Source organism: Sceloporus undulatus, chromosome 5 (genome assembly GCF_019175285.1).
Source record: "Sceloporus undulatus isolate JIND9_A2432 ecotype Alabama chromosome 5, SceUnd_v1.1, whole genome shotgun sequence".
Lineage (NCBI taxonomy): Eukaryota > Metazoa > Chordata > Lepidosauria > Squamata > Phrynosomatidae > Sceloporus > Sceloporus undulatus.
The window spans coordinates 146,965,785-146,987,758 of record NC_056526.1 but is presented as its reverse complement, the minus strand read 5'-3'; the positions used below and the strand labels follow the sequence as shown (position 1 = coordinate 146,987,758).

The following is a 21,974-nucleotide window of genomic DNA, read 5'->3' as shown; positions in this document are numbered from 1 at the left end:
TCTACCTTGCAACAATAAATTGGTTATTATGGAAGCACCCATAAATTCTCAATGTTGTCTCCTCAAAACAGTGTCTCAAGAAGTGTTCTGTGAACTTGGCTGTGCAAAGGGCAGCTGTACAGAATGAGTTAAACAATATGTTAATTTTTTTTCCTCACTCTGTTTTTCTCACTCTGTTTCAATCATTACCAGAGCCAAAAGGAACCTGGGAAACCCATGCAAACAAAATACTTGGTGGATGTTATTAAGCATCGTGTTGATTACAGCCACAACAATGAAATCTTTATTGAGAGTTTTTTCATATTACTTGCACATAAACTACAAAAAACTACATAGATACTACATAGGGATCTAACTGTCCCCAATTTTAAAACATATTATGTGCATTAACATACTGTATATGGAAGAGTTAAAGAAGTATAGCAGTACAACAGTCATGACTTACTTCATAGACTTTGTAACCATGGTGCATACTACCTGTGCACAGTCAATACAGTTCATTCCAGTTTGAATAAAAGTAGAAAAAATGGGTACATGCATATTGTTGCTGTGATTCTTTTGTGAAAATAAAACGTATCTTTGCTCAGGTTGCTTCTTTAGAGATCTCAAGCAAACCTCTCAGATGCTGAACATCATTAAAAATTAAATTGCTAAACCACAGTGTTTAACACCCTATGGTCACTGATCAGCATTGTTAAGGGCTATCTGGAACATGGTGTTTTAGAAGATTGACACAAAGATTTTATGGCTCTTTTCAGCAAGGCCAGGATGTAATCCCTCGCCCCCCCCCAGTCAGTGAAGAGTTAATTAAACTTGTGCACAATTTAAAACATATCTTAAATGGAAGAAAATTATCAAAATTAATTAGAAAATGAACGGTTGTGATATAGTCATATTGGGAGTTTTGAAATTAACTGCATTTCCCCATTTGGCAGTACTTAAGAAACAAGTATTAAGTCTCTCCCCCCCCATCTCTCTCACACATATGTATGCATTCTAAATATTTAATAATACATAGGAAAGGAATTTGAAAACAAAAGCACACATATTCCAAAGAGCCACCTGACTGACCTCATCTTTTTTTATTACAGAAAATGTTAAGAAAATTACCATTCTTTAAGAATGTAAGAATATTAAATATGAAATCAATACCCCAAGGCACCAGATCACATCTGAGTTTGGAAGCTAAGCAAGGACAGCCCTGGTTAATACTTGGATAAGAGGTCACCAATGAATACCAGGTGCTGTAGGTTTAAGTAAACATGCATAGGTTATGGGCTTGTAAGACTGATCTCTGTAAGGATAACCTTCTAAGAAGAGAACTGCTTTCTAAGCTCTGCCCCCATCAGATATTTTCATTCAATTAGAAAAAAAAGTTTAGAAAAAAAGTTAACATGGCATGCGTTCATTTAATTTTGCTTACTAAATGTGTTTGACCCTGATCCTTTATGACTTTGAAAAATGTTCTTGTTTAAAATTTTCCAGAATGTTAAAACTAAATTACTGCCATTTTATTGTTTCAACTGTTTGGTTGTAAGTTATTTTTAAGGACTCTTTTTAAAGTTTTGTTTCAATTTTTAAAATCTATGTATTGTTTTGGATGTTTTTGTCCTTTGTGTATTGCCTCGCTTATAATGGGTTGCAACATTGCAGTGGCCCAGAACATGGTGTGTGACACATCCCAAAAACTGTTTTGCTTCTTCAGCAAACCTGAGGGTTAGCTTGCTTATAACCTGATTTTCTAGAATTTGTCTCTGGAAGTAATCATATAGTTAGGCCATATAGCCACTGTTTCCTTATAGTCCCCCCCCCCCCAAATAAATAATGGTACATCTTAGAAACCATTTTTTCCCTATCTGGCTGACTAAGCATGATATCTGGCTAAATTAAAAATAAACTAAGGACTCCCTTCTTTTCTAGCCTGGATGGTATAATTCCTTTAGAGGTAGATTGAAATCTAGAGTAAGGTTTCGGTAGTTTCCGACATACGACTTATTTCTGTTGACGAGAGCAACATGGAGACTGTACTTACGCCAAAGGTGAGGTCAGGGAATTGTGATAACTATGGCTATAATTCATTGTCAATTTACTTTATGAGAGGTTATCTTTCTTTTTTTAAAACTTGACATTAAATAATCACAAATCTAGTAATAAAAAAGAAAGATCAGGGGCTAATGCATTGAAAATAAATCCTGAGCAACCATATTGTCATGTTAGGTCCCCCCCCCCATTTCTAGTCACACAGAGCAAAGTAGTGTAAATAATGACCAGTTTCTCCTGAGCATATGTTGTGATTTCTGAACAGCAGCACTCCCAGTCATACTGAAATTGTAGTCAAAATACTATTTAATCTTCACAAGATTATTTCTGGCATATTCATTTAAACATGTTAACACTTCTGTCTTTAACATAAATGAATTACAAAATAAAAATAAAATGTTTGTTACATGACCCATGTTGGGACTTGCAGAGATAATTTCCACGTGGCAGGTATTGTACATTGTATATGCAAAATATAGAAAAGCTTGCCAAATATATTCTCCACACTGAAAGGGAAGTTCCCTGGAATGCTTAGGCAATGCTGCTTGACATTCTTTGCTGGGGCTGTTTTCAGGTTTGTTTACCCTTTCACCTCTCTCTGTCAGTTGAACTATCAAAGATATTAAATTAGCTGCAACAGGAGATTCCCAGACAAGAAGGAAATAAGGATTGGAACCCAACTCTTGGAGGTTTCTACCTTCAACAAAGGTGAACCTTTTTTTGCACAATAATTGGCTGAGTTTTACCTATATAATAATGCCTGAAAGTTTTTCCAGATGTAACAGTACAGAGACTTTTTGAAAAATTAAATGTTCTTTGCCTAAGAATGGTGTCAGTGGCTTCACAAAATACAGTGGCACCCTGGATCCCAAGAGGAATTACTTTACTGCTGCTCTCTGTGTGTATGTGCCTTCAAGTTGCTTGTCGATCTATAGCAACCCCAGGACTTTCATAGGGTTTCTTAGTCAAGGCATACACAGGGGGTGTTTTTGCCACTTTCTTCCTCTAATGGTGTTTTAATTTTACTGTCTATTGTCTTGATCCCCGCAAAGAGGAGAGTGGCTGCATTGAGATCCCATTAAATCCAACTGAACTCTAAAACAGATACAACGGTCCAAAACACACTACAAAAATAATCCAGTTTGAGACTGCTTTAACTGCCCTGTTTCAGTGCTCATGAATTCTGGGAACTGTAGTTTTGTAAGGCACTTAACCTTGTCTCAAAGAGCTCTGGTGCTACAATAAACTACAATTACCGGTACTGTACCAGGATTCTCTAGCACTGAACTAGGGCAGTTATAGTGGTCTGAAACTGGATTATTTTTGCAGTGTGTTTTGGAACAACATCTTATAAATGTAGGCCTGCAGCTCCAACACCCTCAACTTTCCCCCTCCTATATGACTTCTTTAACATTCTTTCCCTGATGTGCAGTTGAGCTTTGAAAGTGTGCATGATGTGTTTTGTGCATTTTGGTTGGCCAGTAATGGTATCACTCATTTATGGATTTAAATTCCATTTGTTGTCTTGTTTTCCTTAACAAACCCATCACTCTGTTGCCATGGAGCAGCTTTGGTGTGGGCTTCCCCTACCTTTAGACTGTTTTTCCAATGAGATTTTGTTGTACTTCTGCAGACATCACAAGTGCTGAAGTAAACAGGTACTTCCCTCTTTATTTCTTAATAATAGAGTTTTCAACACAGTCCATGTTTCAGGATTCTCTCAGTGCCTACCCTTTGTAAAATACTCCTGCTTACTGCTGAAATGTCATTTCTAAGTCTGTCATTGTGTGTGGGGTGTGTGCGTGGAAAACCTTTTTCTATGAAAAGAAAAGAAGAAATAATATACATTCCTGTAAATGCTCAGCAGCTAAATCTCCTTTTGGGAGTGACACAAAGCTTTTAATACTATAATAATAATTCCTATATTTTTTCCTCTTCATTTTTCTCAAACTGCACAGTTTGATACACACAATGCTGAATGTACATGGAAGTGGAAGATAAAATAATAATTTCTTATGTGTGTTTGCACAGTGGCAGTAGCAGTATTTCTGTAGTTTATTCAGAATGAAGGCACTCTGACATAGAGATGTGAAGGTATGGAGAAAAACCCAATTTTTTTGGAAAAAAACATTTTTTCCTGAATCATGCTAAAGTAAAACATTCCATAATTTATTTTCTTCCTTTTTTCATTTTTTCCTGTTTTTCCCCAGGCCTTCACATCTCTGTTCTGACAGTAATTCTTTAGCATTCGCCCCATCTTTAGGTTGATGGTACCATTGTAGTATGAATGAGTGATTGCATAGTTACGGCCTGCTTCTACAATCCATGTATTTCCATTGTCGTTTTCTTTGATGCTTGAGAACCAGAAGTAGTACAAGTCTAGCTGCTTCATAACCTATTTTTGAGAGTTGCATGTAAGGAATTGGAAGCAGTAAAACAGCACTATCAGCTGTCAGTTGTTATACAGAGTTTTTTTTTTCTCTGACTCATTGTGTGAGGTTGGGCTAGTTTGCTGTTTGGGCAAAACTCTTGCAAAAGTAATTCAGATATTGCCTGACAGCATATGGCTGGATTTGTGTCTACATGTACTACAGGAAATATTATTGCAGGAGACATTTCAGTCATATGTTCTAACTTATCTAGAAATTCATGGCTGTGCTGGCAACCTTTATAACTGATAATAATATTATATGACATTGTTATGGCCGTAGATTTTCCTTAGAGATTTCATTTGTTGCTATGGAGCTGTATCATAATTTCAATTATTTGAGTAGTAATTCCTGAGTGGAGGTGGTTGGTATGTCTGAATGACAGGGCAGTGTCACATTCAGACAACCGTACCATGTGTCATGAATCATGTTTGTTTAAAATTCAACAGGAAGTAGGTTTTACTTTGTGGATACCCACACCTAATTTGTGGCTGTTGGAGATAGGAACTGCTGTGCTGCAGAGCTCTAGCTTAAATATAATTCCTCATCATGTGTGAAGTGGTGGTTATATATTTGGCAGATCCCAAGTGGATAATTGTGAATAACTGTGCAAATTCACATTTGGTAATACATGAACCAGATAAGGCCGATTACAGCAAATGTAAGATTTGAAAAAATGAGGTGGCAAGGGACTGAAAGGATGGTGGAAACTAATGTAATCATGTACAGTGGGTCCTTCCCTTACCTGTGGGATCTGTTTTGGACCCCCCCCCATAATCCTGAGTATGATGGAGCCTTGTTAAAAATAATTGGGCTTGTGCCCACGGTGCGGCACGTGTGCCACAGGGGCATGTCCCATTACTTCTTCCAGGGCGTGCCATGGCTTCTTCCGGAGTGGATTTCGGCATATGCTGAAAGCTGCATATGACGTGGTCGCACTGTATATTTCTAAACTTAAATAATTTTATATGTGATAAAAATTCAGTGACCAAAAGAACATGAACAATAATAGTAACATTACAATGCAATGTGGAAATGATGCCTTTTTACATGTAGGATTGTGGCCAAGAATAAGTAAGGGTAAAAATAAGATCTGCTAGAAAAGAAATGTGCCCTTTTCCAAATAGGTAAACAGATGAAGTTTTAATTTCAATAACATGATGATAATGATATTTGTTTATATCCTGTCTGTCTCTTGAAATTGGGACTCAAGTCAGTTTACAGTTTAAAAATGTAGCTAAAACATAAAAAAAAGAAAACATTAAAATAGTATTAAATTACTGATAATATAAAAATTATTTAAAACTACATTTTTTTAAAAAAAGATACCATTAAAAGATAAAGAACAATCAAAATAGTTCCATCTAAAACAATACAGCACCCTCAGCCCATTCTTTAAAAGCTTTCCATTCTAAAAGCCTACTAGAATAAAAAGGTCTTTGCCTGGTGAAGGAAGAACAGCAAAGGAGGGACTATTTTGGCCTCCCAGGGAAGGGAGTTGGAGAGTCTAGGGACAACCATTGAGAAGGCCTTGTCTTGTGTCTCCACCAATTGTGCTTCAGATGGTGGTAGGACTGAGAGAAAGGCTGCTCCCGATGATCTCAGGCCTGGGCAGGTTTATGTAGGGAGATGAGTCTGTCAAAGTGCCTGGACTTGAGACATATACAGTACAGCTTTATAAGACTTCACTAGCACTTTCAATTGTGCTCAGAAACAAACTGACAGCCAGTGGAATTTTGTAATAGGGGAGTAATACGGTTCTTGTAACCTGCCCTACTTACTCCTCCGCAGCTCTTTGTGCTAGCTGAAGTTTCTAAACACTCTTCAAAGCCAGGCCCAGGTAGTGCACACTACAGTAGTCGAGACAGGATATCCAACATCTCAAGGACCAGGCACAGTTGACATAGAAGCTTTAAATGTACAAAGGCACTCTTGGCCCCTGAAGAAATCTGGACTCCCATGATCAGAAGTGAGCCCAAGAGTTTCCCCAAACTGTTGGGATAATGTTACCCCATCTAATAGGCTGGATCCTTACTCCCTGATTTCATTTTGACTGACCAGGAGTACTTATTTCTTGTCTGGATTAACTTTCAATTAGTCTGCCCTCATCCAGTCTTTACAGATACTGGTTTAGGAGTTCAGACCAATATAGACTCCTTGGATTGGGGTTCTGTGTTGTCCCCTATGCTATTTAACATATAAATGAAGCTGCTGGGAGAGGTTGGACTACTGTAATGCACTCTACATGGGGCTGCCTTTGAAGAGTGTTCAGAAACTTCAGCTGGTCTGAAGAGCTGCAGCCAGGCTGCTAACAAGGGCAGGTTATAGAGATCACACAACGCCCCTGTTGAAACAGCTCCACTGGCTGCCAGTCTGTTTCCAGGCACAATTCAAAGTGCTGGTGATAACCTATAAGGCCCTATATGGCTCAAGTCCAGGTTATTTGGCAAACCATATCTCCCTATATGAGCCAGCCTGGGCTCAGAGATCCTCAGGGGAGGCCCTTCTCTCCATCCCACCACCATCACAAACATGGTTGGTTGGGACACGAGAGAGGGCCTTTTCTATGGCTGTCCTTAGACTCTGGACCTCCCTGGTTCATTGTTCATTGTTATCCTTCTGCCTGCAGGCTAAGACCTACTTGTTTAAACAGGCTTTTAAAGAGAAAGTTTTTAAGGCATGTGATGGGGTGTTATATTGCGTTAATGTATTTTAAGCATTTTAATTTTTTTAAACTTGATTTTAGCATTGAATTTGTTTTAATTATTGTAGCAATTTAATTCTCTTTAATATAATATTTTAATATAATATGTTTTTAACTATATGGTGTTTTTTAATGTTGTAAGCTGCCCTAAGGCCCAGCTTTGGGAGAAGGATGGGATATTATTAATAATAAATAGAAACAACGAAGGAGCCTTTTTAAAGCATTTTAAACAAGACAGAACTATTTGCTTTTTAAAATCTTAGAGAAGTGAAAAATTAAGCAAACTACTGCCCTTGAAAAAGTGCCTCTTTATAAAATGCAAATAAAAGCAATGTTCTCAGAACAGTTAGATAGGCTGGACCGCAATAACATTTTGCTTTAACTTTCAGTCTGTGAAATTTGAGTAAAATGTGGTTAACCACACTTAGGAATTGGTCAGCTATAGTGAACTGCATGATAACCCTCTATACTTTACTTTTTGTTCTGTTTTTTGCTTTAGTGTAGAATGTGCTTTATTTAGCTCCTGCCACAGCTTTCGAATATAATTTCCTCCTCTGTCAAGTAAAATGTGCTGAGAGGACACAAAGATGTTAACTACAGTAGTTACACTGCCAAGAAAAAGTTTCCGAACCTTGATGACAATTATAGAAATTCCATAGTTTCACTATCGTAGCCTTTATGAATCAGATGCAGTCCTTTTCTAAATACATGAGGGTTTGTGTTAACCAGTTTGATGTCCTGTAACATAAACTGATGTAAAAATTAGACAAACTGTAAGTATGTAAGAATCAAGGTAGGTTCAAAAATAAGTGAACTTTCTGGTTGGACCAGCTCAATTAAAAGAACTTGAATTGGGTTCTTATGTTAATTAGGCAGGTCTGCAAGAGGTGAGTTTGGGAGGCATCATCCTATAAAGTGATCAGAAACATTTTGAGTTTAATCTTCACCACATGGCTGTGTAGAAACAATATCATGCCACAAACAATATTTCAATGTTTTCCAGTAGTTTATTATTTATGAGCAGTACAGGTTTTCCTTGAATTTAAGATGGATATTTCTCAACTTTACTGAGCCTGGAATCTGAGACCTTTGTGTGCAGAAGCAAATGTTCAGCCATTTTGTGTGTGTCTGTCTGTCTGTCTGTCTGTCTGTGAATGCCGTCAAGTCACCTGCCAGCTTATGGCTACTCCATGAATTTCATAGGGTTTTCTTAGGCAGGGAATACTCAGAGGTGGTTTTGTCAGTTCCTTTCTCTGAAATATAGGTCTACATTTATTTTTGGTAGTTTCCCATCCAAATATTAACCATGACTGACCCTACTTAGCTTGCAAGATCAGATAGGATCTGCTACCTTTCAGGTATTTAGGCAGCTTCATTGTCATTGGGATATAGCCTTTTTCTCTCTGGATGAAAACTAATACAAGATTACTTGTTTGATTTTTACAGTATTTTTGGAAATACATTGTGTTTGGTTTTACAGTATTTGTTTGTGGCTAGGAACAGTATTCTTCTTCAGTTCTTTCGAAGATGCATCTGTGTTCATGTTCCAGGTGGGTTTGCTGATGAAGTTTGCTGGGCTTGTGCTTGGGTATTAATTAGAGAACAGCTTCTGTATTAACCTATTCAACCAAAGTGAAAAGTCATTCTGGGGTCTCTCCTGGCCAAGGGTAGCATTTGAAACCACAGATTGTAACCGCTTCAGAGGCTATACAACTTATAGCTACAAATTAGTTTTATGCAGCCATGGTTAGGGTTTGCTGTGTAGATGATGCTTCTGGCTGTGCAAAGCTATTTAATTGCAACCAGAGATTGTGATGTATTCAGAGGATACTTCATGAAGCATATGCTGGCATTTCAGAAGGCTTGCAAACTTGCATAAATCCTGGCTGTCTGCAGATTCCACACTTAATCAACACTTGCCCTGTACATTTGGTTTGTTTAAGTGTACACAGCTAACATACAGTGTTGTGCAGTGACAAGAATCAAAAACGGTGACAAGTAATACATTTTGGTTCCTTTTAGAAAGGACATTTCCTCATGAGAAAATGCTCTACTTCATTGTTTCAAGCTCTCTCTATGCAGATAAATAGAGCACTGTGTGGAAACTAGTGCTATTTTAGTGTAATAAACCTTTATGGACTGAAATTCCAAAATAAAGCCTTAATCAGGGACATCACCCTGGGGAGGAACATTACTGCAAAGTACAGTAATTGCTGTAGGTCAGGAGGAGGAATGTCAGTGGGCCTGGGGCCAATTTCCCCAAAACCTACAGAGGGCATTGGATGGGAGACTGCCAATGACTACCAGGTGTTGTAGGCTCTATTTTCCAGAAACTGGAAAAACCACCTCTGAGTCTTCCTTGCTTAAGGAAAACCTATGAAATTCATGGGGTCACCATAAGTCAAGATGTGACTTGAAGGCACTTACACACACACAAGAGGAAATGGTTTTAAAAACAAACTAAAAGCAAGGATAGTAAATAGCAAAGAGCATCTAGTGCAGCTCCATTGCCATCACCCAAATTGTGGCAGCACTGAAAACTAGTCCAGCTACTTTAAAGCAGGACTTAACACCTTACAGTCACCTCTTATTCAGAGCCTTCTAGAAGTGGTGTTGTGAGGCTTATGTGAGCAACACGGTTCATGTACAAGACTAGTAGCATTACTAGGAGTGCTGTAATTTTGGAATATGCATGCCACACAAGTTCTGTTGATTTATAGACTAGAAAAACATCCAGAAAAAAGGGTTATTTTTTGGCATTGCAGTGATTTCAGTAATGTTTAGCAGGAATTGCAGGGGCAATCCAAGCTGCAGTGAAGCGGGGGGGGGGGCACAGAATTGAGTAGGAAGAGTGTGTGTTGTCTGCAAGTCAGCGTTGTTCACAACTGCTGTGGCCATATTGCAAGCACTCATTTCACTATTAGTTTTTCTGCAAAATCTGCTAGAAGTAGTTGTGGAATTTGTGTACATTGTACTCAGTTTGTTACTTTGCTGTACTTTGTTTTAAGGAAGAACTATTTTAAAGAAGTATAATTGCATTTAGACTGCCCAACAAATTGCCTGTTTCTCCACACTGTTTCATTATCTATCATAGCTTTTAGAAATAAGCATTCAGCTTTGCTCATCCATCACATGTTTGCCCATTCAGCTCCACATCTTATTTTTTTACAAATTTATTTTTGCAGAAGCTTGAAACAGGCTATTTAGTATTCCTAGAAATGTTATGCTCCGTGATATTGCTTAATACTCTATTTTACCATTTCCTCCCTTTTTTTTTTTGCAAACTTGGCAACATACATCAAATTTTTCAAAGAGTTTTTGGTACAGTTGTGTATGTTTTTCCTTTAATAACAGGAAATAATTAGAAACGAGACTTGCAGTTCTGAAATTAAACATATATACATAGGAGAAGCATGAAATTAGCAGTTAATGGCACAGGTCAAAATGAAGTGAAATATGACAGCTGCTTGTTCAGATGCTGACAGTATTTAGTGTTATATAAAAGAATATACTTCATATGGATAAATGATTGAACTCTACACAGGTGAAATAAAGAATGTGTCATAGACAGCTGGCTAAAATGTGGCTCAACAAGACATGTTTACACTGACTTGTTGTTGACAAGTCAAATTCTTAACTCGTGGTTGAAACTAATTATGGCTTTTGTATTCTCTGTTAATTTTGGAAAAAACAACAACAGCACCAAACCTTTAATATGTGGGTGTGTGTACATTTTGTGTGGTGGCAATTTCTGAAAGGACTATTGCATTCCTCTTTAGAGCACCTATGTGAATAATAAACAAAATTAATGTATTGGATCGGACAAAGAAAAAAAGCAGTTGATCAATGCAGAATCAGATAACAGATCTTCCTGGCAAGCTTGTAATCACAAAAGACTTCCCTAGATACATAACAGTAAATGCATGGGTATATTCCAGTAATGGGAAACCTATCCTGTTGTCTATTTCTGTGTCCTTCTTTATCATGTGAAACGTTTCCTTCTTTCTGCTACCTTATTTGCAGGCTACAGTTAATTTCTAAGCTTGTTTTTTTGTTCTCCAAAAGTGATTTCTGTAAACCCATTTTTGAAAACAACAAATGCTATGGTTAGGAACCTGATCCTATTGTCACTTACAGTACTGCTTTACTTATGATTGATTTACTATAATGGCTAGAATATTTGATTAAAAAATTAAAGAGATAGAATCTAGTCACTTCCATGTTCACTTCTTATATCTGAAAAAAAGTTTTGTTTTTTTCTGATAATGCTTATGATATTCAAGGCTTCTGTGGTGGAATTCTTGGTAGATTATCATTTCAGGTGGATTTACTTAGCTTGTTTACTAGACGCATATTTCTGCAAATTACAGAGTTTATGAGAGGCATGCACAGATGGATAAAACAACATTTATATTATTAGGACTTTTCCTGTGCACAGTTATGTGGGAGTATGCTTGATTGAACATAATGGGAATAATCTATATCATATGTTTGTGCCACAACATCTGTGGTAGTCTTAAAGGTACCATGATACTTTGTTGTTTCAAACTTGGTACATGGTACAAATACAGTGGACCCTTGTTATATGCTGGGGTTTGGTTCCAAGATCCCCCGTGGAAAACAAAATCCATGGATGTTCAAGTCCCATTAAATATAATGACATATCAAAATGGTATCCCTTATAAAAATGGAAAATCAAGCTTTGATATTTGAAATTTATCCTTTTTTTAACATTTTCAAACCATGGATGTTTGAATCCATGTATAAAAAATCCGTGTATAAGAAGGGCCAACTGTATACATTTGTTCCTTTCAAATAGATGCTTGCAGGATCAAGGACTTTAAATATTAGCTTATAAATGTTCAGTCACAGGATTTTCACTGTTTGTATAAAACATAGTGTGTTATGTGTTCTGGCATATATATTTATCTAAATATATATCTCAAGTAACAAATCTTGGTGTCTTCCCTCTTTTTCCTTTGTACATGCAAGCCACGAGATGACTAGTAATAGATTTAATATGCAGGAATATATTTGTTAATGAAATATTCTTAATTCATATATTAATTTGAATACACAAGAAATGGCTTTTTTGCCCCTTTCCTAGTATTTTATATTAACATCTGTTTGGTCTTAATGTTCAACTGGCCACCGTTGTGCCAGTCACTGTTCCTATGGGTTTCTGGTTGTTGTGTTTCCCTTCTGCAGATCCTTATGTACAATTATGCTTTGTTAGGTATAAGGAAACAGAAGACATTAAGATACAGTTATAGCCCAGTTGAGGAAATAGCTATATTCCTGAGCTTTACTTTAACAGAAAAATTGGTACTAAATGTAGAAATAACATGGAAAGAATAGGGATAGGTTCCTACACCACAAAAATATTTTTTTTTATCTTAAACAAGATGGTTGTGTAAAATGAAACAATCTGATCCGGTAAGCCTCACATAAAGAAATAAAAACATTTTGAAGCTTGTAGAGACTACCTGAAAGCCTCTTCCAAAATGTAGCCAAAGATAACTTTTTCTTTCACCAGCCTCTGCTTTTCTTACGATTTTTATTTTGGTGGCCTAACTTACAGATCTATTCTTTTTTAAGATGCAGGAGGGAGGTAGCTGCCTTATCTGTTCACCCCTTGACTGTTCACACATGCTCAGTAGTGGATTCTGGAAACAGGTGCTGATGTTACAGGCAGGCATACATAACTGCAATAGGATCAAGTAGACTAGGATCACATTCTTTCCCAGCTCAGGCTTTATTGCACTGTGCAGATGGACTGTTGGAACCTGGCACCAAAAGTCAGTCTGTCTCTAACTCTCCATCATCATCATCATCCCAGTTCCAATGCTTCTGGAAAACTTCCAGCTATACAGAAGTCAAAGACTAAAATGGGAGATGGGCAGGCACAAAAAGATTTGTTACAAGAAGGGTCTTTGTCAGATGCTTTGTTAACAGAGATGTGTATATTTTTTTTTCCATAGATGCTTTCTTGTTATGGGTGGAGGTTGACATGAAGCTGTGTGTAGACCAGTGTTTACAGACCGAGTGCCCAAACTGCAACCCAGACCCCACTTATTTATTGCAAAGTGCCATGTCCCTCTGGTTTTCTAGTAAGGAACTCTGGCAAACTCAGGGCGACAGCATGTGTGCCCACAGAGAGGGCTCTGAGTGCCACCTCTGGCATGCGTGCCAGAGGTTCACCATCACTGGTGTAGACTGTTTCACACTGTCAGTGAGCTGTGTAAATGACTACCTAGCAAACTGTGGTTCCAGTTTGTCATGAGGTGTTATTCACAAGCTGGAATAATCATTGCCTAATCTTCTCCCTATATTCTTTTGAAGCTTAGTTTTATACTGTTATTGTGAGTGGAAGCATGAGTCTTATGTTCCTTTAATAAGATGTTAGGTACAAATCTTGCCAAGAAACCCCTGTGATATGTTTGCCTTAGGGTCTCCATAAGTCAGAAGGAACTTGAAGGCACACAACTACAAAAAACAAACAAACCCAGGTGTTTATATGGAGATTGATTTAATTGATTTGTTTAACAAAAGTGACTTGATCTCAGCACATTGGATTTCGTATTCCTGCTAAGCAAAAGACTGTCCTAGTTGCACTAGTAGAGATTTTGATGATTACCTGGCTCAGAGTGTTGAAGAATAAAGTAACCCAATTTGTAGAGAAATTGTATCATGGGTGGTGGGCATTTTGGAAACTCTCTAAGGCCTGGTACATACTGCCAATAAGCTGCATTCCAGGGCCGATACTAGGGTTAGGGACCGCACAGCAGCTTCACGGTCCCTAACCCTAGTATAGATGGACGATGTAACAAAGGCGGCCCCCTGTGTACACTGGTGCTGCCATTCTTAAGTAAGCGCTGCAGGCATCCGCACATTGCTGTGTGGCACTTACATAACGAGTGTACCAGTGTCGCACTTGTTATGCCGCCCCTGCGACTTAAAAAGAACCCACTTTTCTTGGGTTCTTTTCCTATGCAGGGAAGCCATGCGGTTTGGTGGCTGTGGCTTCCCTCCAGAGGAAAAATAGGCGCCGGCAGGCCACCGTTTTTCAGCGATCTGTACTGTGCCTAAGATGGTATTGAATTTGACATTTTTGAAAAGAATTGCCTACACTGTTCCGGCTTGAAACATAGTTTGTTTTATCTTTGTTTAATATCAGTGCACATGTAATGAATCGTGTTTAAGGATAAGGGAGGGTAGGACCATTTATGTATATGAAAAAGAAAGGGTTGTAAGATATAAATGATTTTGCCACCTTCTCTTGATCAGCACTGAGAAAAATCGCGTGGAAGATGTGGCTGTGAAAATGCGATGGGATATATTTCTGTTTAGCATTTAGTTCCATATATTATATTCTATTTTTAAAATGTGTACTTAAAAGTTGTTTTGGGGGGCTCTGAATTTGGTTGAATCACCTGCAGTACCATGCACTTGAATCTTTTCTTGGTCTCCCTTTTCTGATCTCATTTCTCTCGTGCAGGAGGAATTTGTTGCTGTTGTTGTTATGTGCCTTCAAGTCATTTCCTACTTATGGCAACTCTAAAGCAGACCTATCATGGTGCTTTCTTGTCACATTTTTTCAGAGGGAGTTTGCCATTGCTGGAATATCAAAAGGCAAACAGCACCTTATGGGTGGAAGACTTTGGATGGAAGATAATTGTACAGTATAGGAAACAGTGTTGTTGCTATTTAAAAGGGAGTTAAAATGTAGCTTTTTCCTTGTAACAGTTAGTATCAATTTGATTGAGGATAACAAGATTACAGTCTAAATTGTTGGATTTGTGTGATGACCGAAAAGCTTGCATTATTTTGATTTAAGTTGTTTTGTTGTTACTGTATATTTATTTGTATAAATACATAAATAAATCTTTCCCACAGTCCAAGATTTAAGGCAGCTTTCAAAGTTTAAAACAGTTACAGTTTTAAGATTCAATATACAAATTAAAAATATAATTAAACTAACAATAGAATTCAAAGCAATTAAAAGCAAGATTAATAAAAATTGATTAAAAGTTGCTTCAGTAATATGGACTGCAGCATGTTTTATCTACATTCTTGTTTTTAAAAAGACACACTAATTTTATTTTATTGCTTTTGTGTTTTAGGTCTTTCAGCTGCCCAAAGGAAGTTCGCTCATTCACTGAGAGACTTCAGATTTGAATTTATTGGTGATGCAGAAACAGATGATGAAAGATGTATAGGTATGTCATCTAAATAGTAGTGAACATGCAACATCCAATGTCTGTTTTAATTTTGTATCCCCCATTTATTATAGTATTGACTGAGATTATATTTATTCCTGTTACAGATGCAGCTCTCCATGAATTCTCTAATTTTCTGAAAAATTTAGAAGAACAAAGAGAAATAATGGTAAGTTTGAAAAAACTTTTGTTTTAAATTCCAGGTGATTTTTAAAGGAATACTTCAATAGTCCATCTTTTATTTAATAGATCATTTGAACTATGTTAATGTAATGAGAATAATGATGTTTTGAACTGATAAAGCATAACAGAACATAAAGTGTATTTTGTTCTGATTTCTTCCCTTTTCTTCCCTTTTAGTATTCAGGGCTCCAAAATGTTCTGTTCTTCCAGCTGAGCCTCTTGCAAGGCCTCTTTTAATTTCACCTGTTTTTTTCTGAAGTACATGAACAGTTTGATAGCATTGAAATCTGTTATAACCATTTGCAGCCTAACTGTTCTTCTGAAAGCCAAGAATCTGCTTGTTCAGTGTTTTGGCTTAAACATTAATGGTCACCTGGCACTATTCAGTGGTGGTGTGTTACCCATGTAGCAAAATGCAACAAAATCCACAGAACAGTGATGCCTTTATTGGCCCAACCAAAAACCAAACAATACTGTACATCATGCAAATGTTTGAAGCTTCATAGCTTCTTCATCAGTCAAATATATTAAAAATCATACAGGGGAAGAAAGATAATGATGTTAGAATCACAGGACCACATTTTGTCTCAGAGCTTACTTCTGTTATCAGTTAAGATGGTCTAGAGCCGTGATGGTGAATATATGGCACGTGTGCCACAGGTTGCACGTGAGGCTATTTTGCCAGGCACTGGCCAGGAGAAGGAGAAACAGGTATGTGCATGCCTGTTCTTCCTCCTCCCTGCCTTTTCTGAATTTAACAGTACAGAGACTTCTTGAGAAAATCGAAGTTCTGTGCCTAACAAAAGAAAGGAGCAGAGACTGCCTGGATCTTAATGGATGTTATTTTGCGGCTAATGGATTTGAAATTTTATTGCCTGTGTTTTACTACTCTTTGTCCCCAAACTATGGGTCTCTTTATTAATGGATCGGATCCATGCCAGTGTGGTGCAGATGAAATAATGCAGGGAGTACTGTAGAAGTCAAATCCTGGAAACTACAACCTGAATGAAATGCTGCCCTTCTACTCTAGCCTGTCTCAATTTGATGATCTCTTGATGGGTTGAATTGTTACCCACATTGTCACCAGCATGAAGAGTACCCAATTGGGGATGCTTGCTGAACTCTGTAGACTTACCCTTTATGCTGGTCAGTTTAATGCTCAGTAAAGCACGAGCTAGAGATGTAGGCTGCTTGGATAAACAAATCCTACAGATATCTTCCACAGTGCTGTTGATAGTACTCAAAAACCAATTGGCTAGTGTATGCTTCCCAGGGCTTCTGTCCATTAGCATTAGTTTATTATTATTATTATTATTTTCATTTGTAGGCCCTACATGTCAGGATAGGAATCACTTGCTCATCAAGAAGGGAGAGGATTTTGCTGATATTTCCCCCAAAGAGAAATGTTGAAAGGAATAACCATCCATAGAGTCAGCAAAAGGGTGTGGGATAGTCAGAAGATTGCAGACAAACGAGTTGAAATGGTGTGGTTGAAACAGCAGAAGGAGCCTTCATTTGTTATTAGAACACAAAAAACTTCCTGTTTTCTTCATAGTTTTAAAAAATGCAGCTGGCCAAATCATTTTTCAGGGTGAGTCAGTGACCAGAGGTAACAGATTTGAAGACAGGAAGCATTGACAAATTGCTGAAGGATAGAGCTCTTTGTGCCATTTGAGACATCTTAGCTAGCTTAATGCCATCAGGTGCAGCAGGGAATGCTGTCTTATCTATTCCCAGAGTTGAAGTAATATCTATCTACAAGGCTGGTCAACTCCTTTACATGGAGTAAGAGAAAAATGTTGTCTGTTATCCCAGGTAGTGAAAAGGCTTTGGACAGCCCTGTTAAGGGTAGACTTGCTTCTTTCTCATATGGTGCGTAACGATAATTAGTTAATTTTCCATTTTCATGTTTACATTTTTTTTCACTTCAAAAGTAGGAAGTACTGATATTGAAAATGTAATTCTGGATTCCTTTTTCTCATGTGTTTTCATGTACTCAGGGTACTTTAAGAAAATATTTCAAATCCCCCCCCCCCCCCAAAAAATCTTATTGCTTCCAAATGGGATAAAATGAGTCTACATTTAATACTGTATATGTCCTCAAATCAGTGTATATTGTAATAGTGCCAGCTTTTCGCAGGTGTTCTTCTGAATGAAATATCAGGATATACAATACTCATGACATTTTGATTCAGAGCAAAACTGTAAAAGTCCCACCATGGGTTCATAGGTCCAAATTGCAAGGTGTTCTCAGATGAAACCCTCCCAGCCTATTCTTTGCTCATGCTTAAAGTAAAGAGGTTACCTATTTAGTTCTGCTTTTCTTTGAAATCTAATGAAGTAATTAGTACAGTAGTAGTTTTGCAACATCTTGCTACTCTCTGCTATCCATTGGCATTGACTGGCCTATTCAAATTAGTTTCTTCAGGTGAATATATGATTACTTATTCAGTAGTTTATTTAGGTTGAGCAATAAAAATATACATATAGCTTTGTCATCCTGCGCTAAGTTACTTTGTTTGCTGCTATTGTGGTTGATTCTTCCATTGGGATACATTTTAAAAAGAAAAAGCTGAGGCTTAACATAGAAATTCCCACAAATTATTACTGTATGACTTTAGTAAAATAAACAACATTCTTTCAGCAGATCCTCCAGGAACATATCAAGAAAGAATCTTTTTTGCCCCTTGGGGACATTTTAAAGTGGAATCCAAAAAGTCAAGTTCAGCTGGTTAGGCATTACAAAACATAGTCCTTACATTTTGTATGAGAAATGTAGCAATTGAACTACAGTGGAAATTTGGGAATCTTTTCCCCGCTATAACTTCATTTTGTTTGTACAAAAATGTTTTTGGATGTGGTTTTCCATTAGATAAGTGGGGAATGATTAATCAGTTATTTTGCACTACAAAGAGGTAGCCCTTTTGGCACTGAATTCATCCATATCCTACGCAGCTGTAAAATTTTGCACTCTTCACCCACAGAATACTGCCATGTGGGCATTAGCTTTAAGACAAGTGTATTTAGTTTTTAAATTTTGTTTCAAAACAATATTTTATCTATTTTTATCTGCTGTACATCTCAGGTGCCACAGTGAGTAAGCAGTATTAAATACAGTCGGCCCTCCCAACTTGCAGGATCTGCCCCCCCCCCAAATGGTGACTTGCACATATGCAAGTCTCATAGAGAATAATAGTGCATGTCCCTGTGGAGCATGTGCGGGATTGCATGCAGGCGCGCACACCCATTTTAAACATAGCAGCTCATCCCTCCCACAGAGAGTGAGACCACGGACTTCCATGTCTGCACATATGGAGGGATGACTGTAAATGCAACAGCATCAGTAGTAATAATCATAATGTAAATGTTTGCACTTTCTTAAAAGCCCTTATTCAATCATAATACTAAATCACTGTTTAACATTATGAGAATTAGCTTAGTAAGCTTTGGGTTGGCATTGTCTCCCTTCTAGAGAGCTATCGTGTTTTATTGTTTGGACTGGGACTAGGAGATCACGGTTTAAATCCCCAGTCTGTTATGGAAACCATCTGGGTGAGCTTGGACATGTTACACTCTCTCAGCCTCACAGGAAGGCAAGGGCAAAGCCCCTCTGAACAAATTCTGCCAAGAAAGCCCTGTGACGGGTTTGTCTTAGGGTGGCCCATAGATCAGAATTGACTTGAAGAAAAAACATCAATCTGCTTCTTCTGCTCCACGAGGAGGAATTTGGAAGGATTCATTTCCGTTTTAGAATGTCTCCAGGTTGATATCATTAGAGAATGTTACATAATTCTGTATAAACAAAATGTGGGTTATCTCAGGACTACAGAGTTCCCTGAAACCATAAAGGAACATTTGAGAGATTTTATACAGTTCTCTTTGCATTTGATTTAATATCTAAGATTTGAATTAAAAATATGAAAATTTAAGGAGGTAAATGAAGCTTTTAAAGTGTGTTTTGATAACAGCAAAAATTAAACAGATCTACAAGTATATTCGATTTCTCTCTACAAAGATCCTGATTTTTACATGTGCACAAATAACTACATCTCTTTGTTCTCTTTAAACAAACAAACAAACAAACAAACAAAAATCAGCTTTAAGGGAGGAAGGCTGTATGTTGTGTTAGAGTAAATTACACATAATAAGTATTGCTTGCATGTTTTCCATTTTTGTAAAGAAAATTTCTAACTAAAGGTCATTTGTTCCTTTGCCAGTAAAATGAGCGCAAAATGTTCTTTCAGACTGGAACACAGAGTAGTATGTGGGTCGTGGGAGACATTTAAAAGAATGTCTGGGATAAAAACTATGATCATGTTCCTAATGTCTAATTTGAAATGAGCCCAGAGAATATGCTTTCTCATATATGGGCATGGTGAAAGCATTAATAAACAAGCCAGAAAATTCTGTATACTCATTGCATCATATAGTTCATTGTTGACCACTATGCGTAGATTATGCACACTATCTTACATGATAATAGAATTTTTTTACAGTCAGCATTTACCATACTTTTCTGAATATGCCACATGCAGACATTAATGTTCCTTCATTTTGGCAGGTATACAGATTTATGTACAGACTGACAGTGTATATACAGTGGGCAAAAACTTTTCAGCTTGCCAGTTATTGTTGGACCGCAACTCTTAGCATTCTTTACCACTGATTGTTCAGGCTTTTCCATTGGCTATCCAGGCTATGCATACCATGAGAAGACATGATTCACTAGAAAAGACAATAATGCTTTGTTACTAGAAGGCAGTAGGAAAAGAGGATGACCATGGTCCGGATGGATAGACTCGATCAAAGTCTGCAAGGCCTGAGCAGGGCTGTTGATGATTGGGTGACTCGGAAGGCTCTCATTCATAGGGTCACCATGAGTCAAAGTCAACTTGATGGCAGTTAACAACAACATGCAGACTGGGCCTAATGGGATTTGTGAGCCAACAGCATATGGAGGGTTGTATAATTCTCTCCTATGCTGTGCGTGAAACTTGTACTTAGGCCTTTTTCTTATTCTTATAAAGTAGTTTAGACTTTGTTGAGTTTAGCAGATATTTACTGGTGGCATAATTCAATATCTGTGCTATTTTAGCCATGTTAATAAGTTGACTAATGCCATTAGCCTACAATTTTTTTTTAAAAAAACAACCATAAGCCTCTTGTTCCTATGCTGGGTACAAGTGGAGCAGCTTGATCCTTCTATTAGTTGCAGAGGAGAGACTATGCCATCCTGCTTATTTACATGGGTAAGATTTTGTTCACTTACCTACATGCACTTTCTTTTCATCTATGGCTAGCAAGCTGCTGCTATAATGTAATGCTGCACTGCTTTCAGTGTATGCAGTGTGGCTGCATGCAGGAAATTCTATGTGAACCATGCACAAGCTTGTAAAATTAGTTGAATGAAGACAACATATCAAGTCATGATGTTTAACATTTTATTATTTTGTAGCTGAAAAGGTATGTAGATGTGCTTGCCTTTACTGCATCTACTATCCAGTCAACTTGGAAATGAACACAGCTTGAGCAAAAGTGGCTTGGAGGCGTTCATAAGTACACAAGACAGGAATATACACACACATACACATGCAAACAACTCTTTGATTGTGGAACTCCTTGGGAAGGGAAGTGAGAGCAGCTCTGTCCTTCCTGAACGTCCAGCAGGCCGTCACCTTTGTTCTTCAAAATGGGCTTTCAAAATGTTTCTTTCAATCCCTTTAAAAAACACCTATTTTACATACTTTTTTGTACTTTACATTTGGGGACCCTGATGAATAGAGAAGCATTTGATAAATATTATTACTAATGCTTACAAAAATCGGGGCATCTGGCACTTCCTTGGCCCTTTTGGCAGTATTTAAAGACAAAACAGTGATAGCAAGGATGGCTCAGCAGGAACGTCAAGGGAGAGTAGACAGACCTGTAAGAAGGCTCTAGGACATCTTGAGGAGTTTACAAGACAACTGTTGCTTATTGTCTGCTGATCCAAGAGCCAGCAGCAAGCCAGGCTTGGGAAGAGGGGAAAATGGCCATACAGGCTGATACTTAAAAGAGGGGCAAAGGGAGAATATCAAAGCAAGCTGAGAGAGGCTTGGACTAGGAGTTGGAGAAGTAAATATGTATGAAGTTTTTGCCCATCAAGAGGGTTGCAGAAAGAAAGTACTGAAAATCTCAGTGCTACCATGTCATCATATTGGATGTGGCCTACTGAAATATTTTGTTAGTGTGTGCTTATGTGCCTTTGAGTCATCTGTCGATTTATGATGACCCTTTTAATTCCATAGGGTTTGCTTAGGCAAGAGCACTCAGTGGTAGTTTTACCAGTCCCTTCCTTTGAAATGGCACCTGGTATTCATTGGCAGTCTCCCATCAACTTAGCTTCCAAGATCAGATGGG

At 37.6% G+C, this 21,974-nt stretch overlaps 1 protein-coding gene across 1 annotated transcript in view; it reads left to right on the top strand.

Moving 5' to 3' along the window:
- ARHGAP10 (Rho GTPase activating protein 10) overlaps positions 1-21,974 on the top strand; it is a 125,699-nt gene that overhangs the window by 18,768 nt on the left and 84,957 nt on the right. The window contains exons 2-3 of the mRNA XM_042470138.1: positions 15,297-15,392; positions 15,500-15,561. Of these exons, the coding sequence (XP_042326072.1) occupies positions 15,297-15,392; positions 15,500-15,561 (158 nt within the window). The remainder of the gene's footprint in view (positions 1-15,296; positions 15,393-15,499; positions 15,562-21,974) is intronic.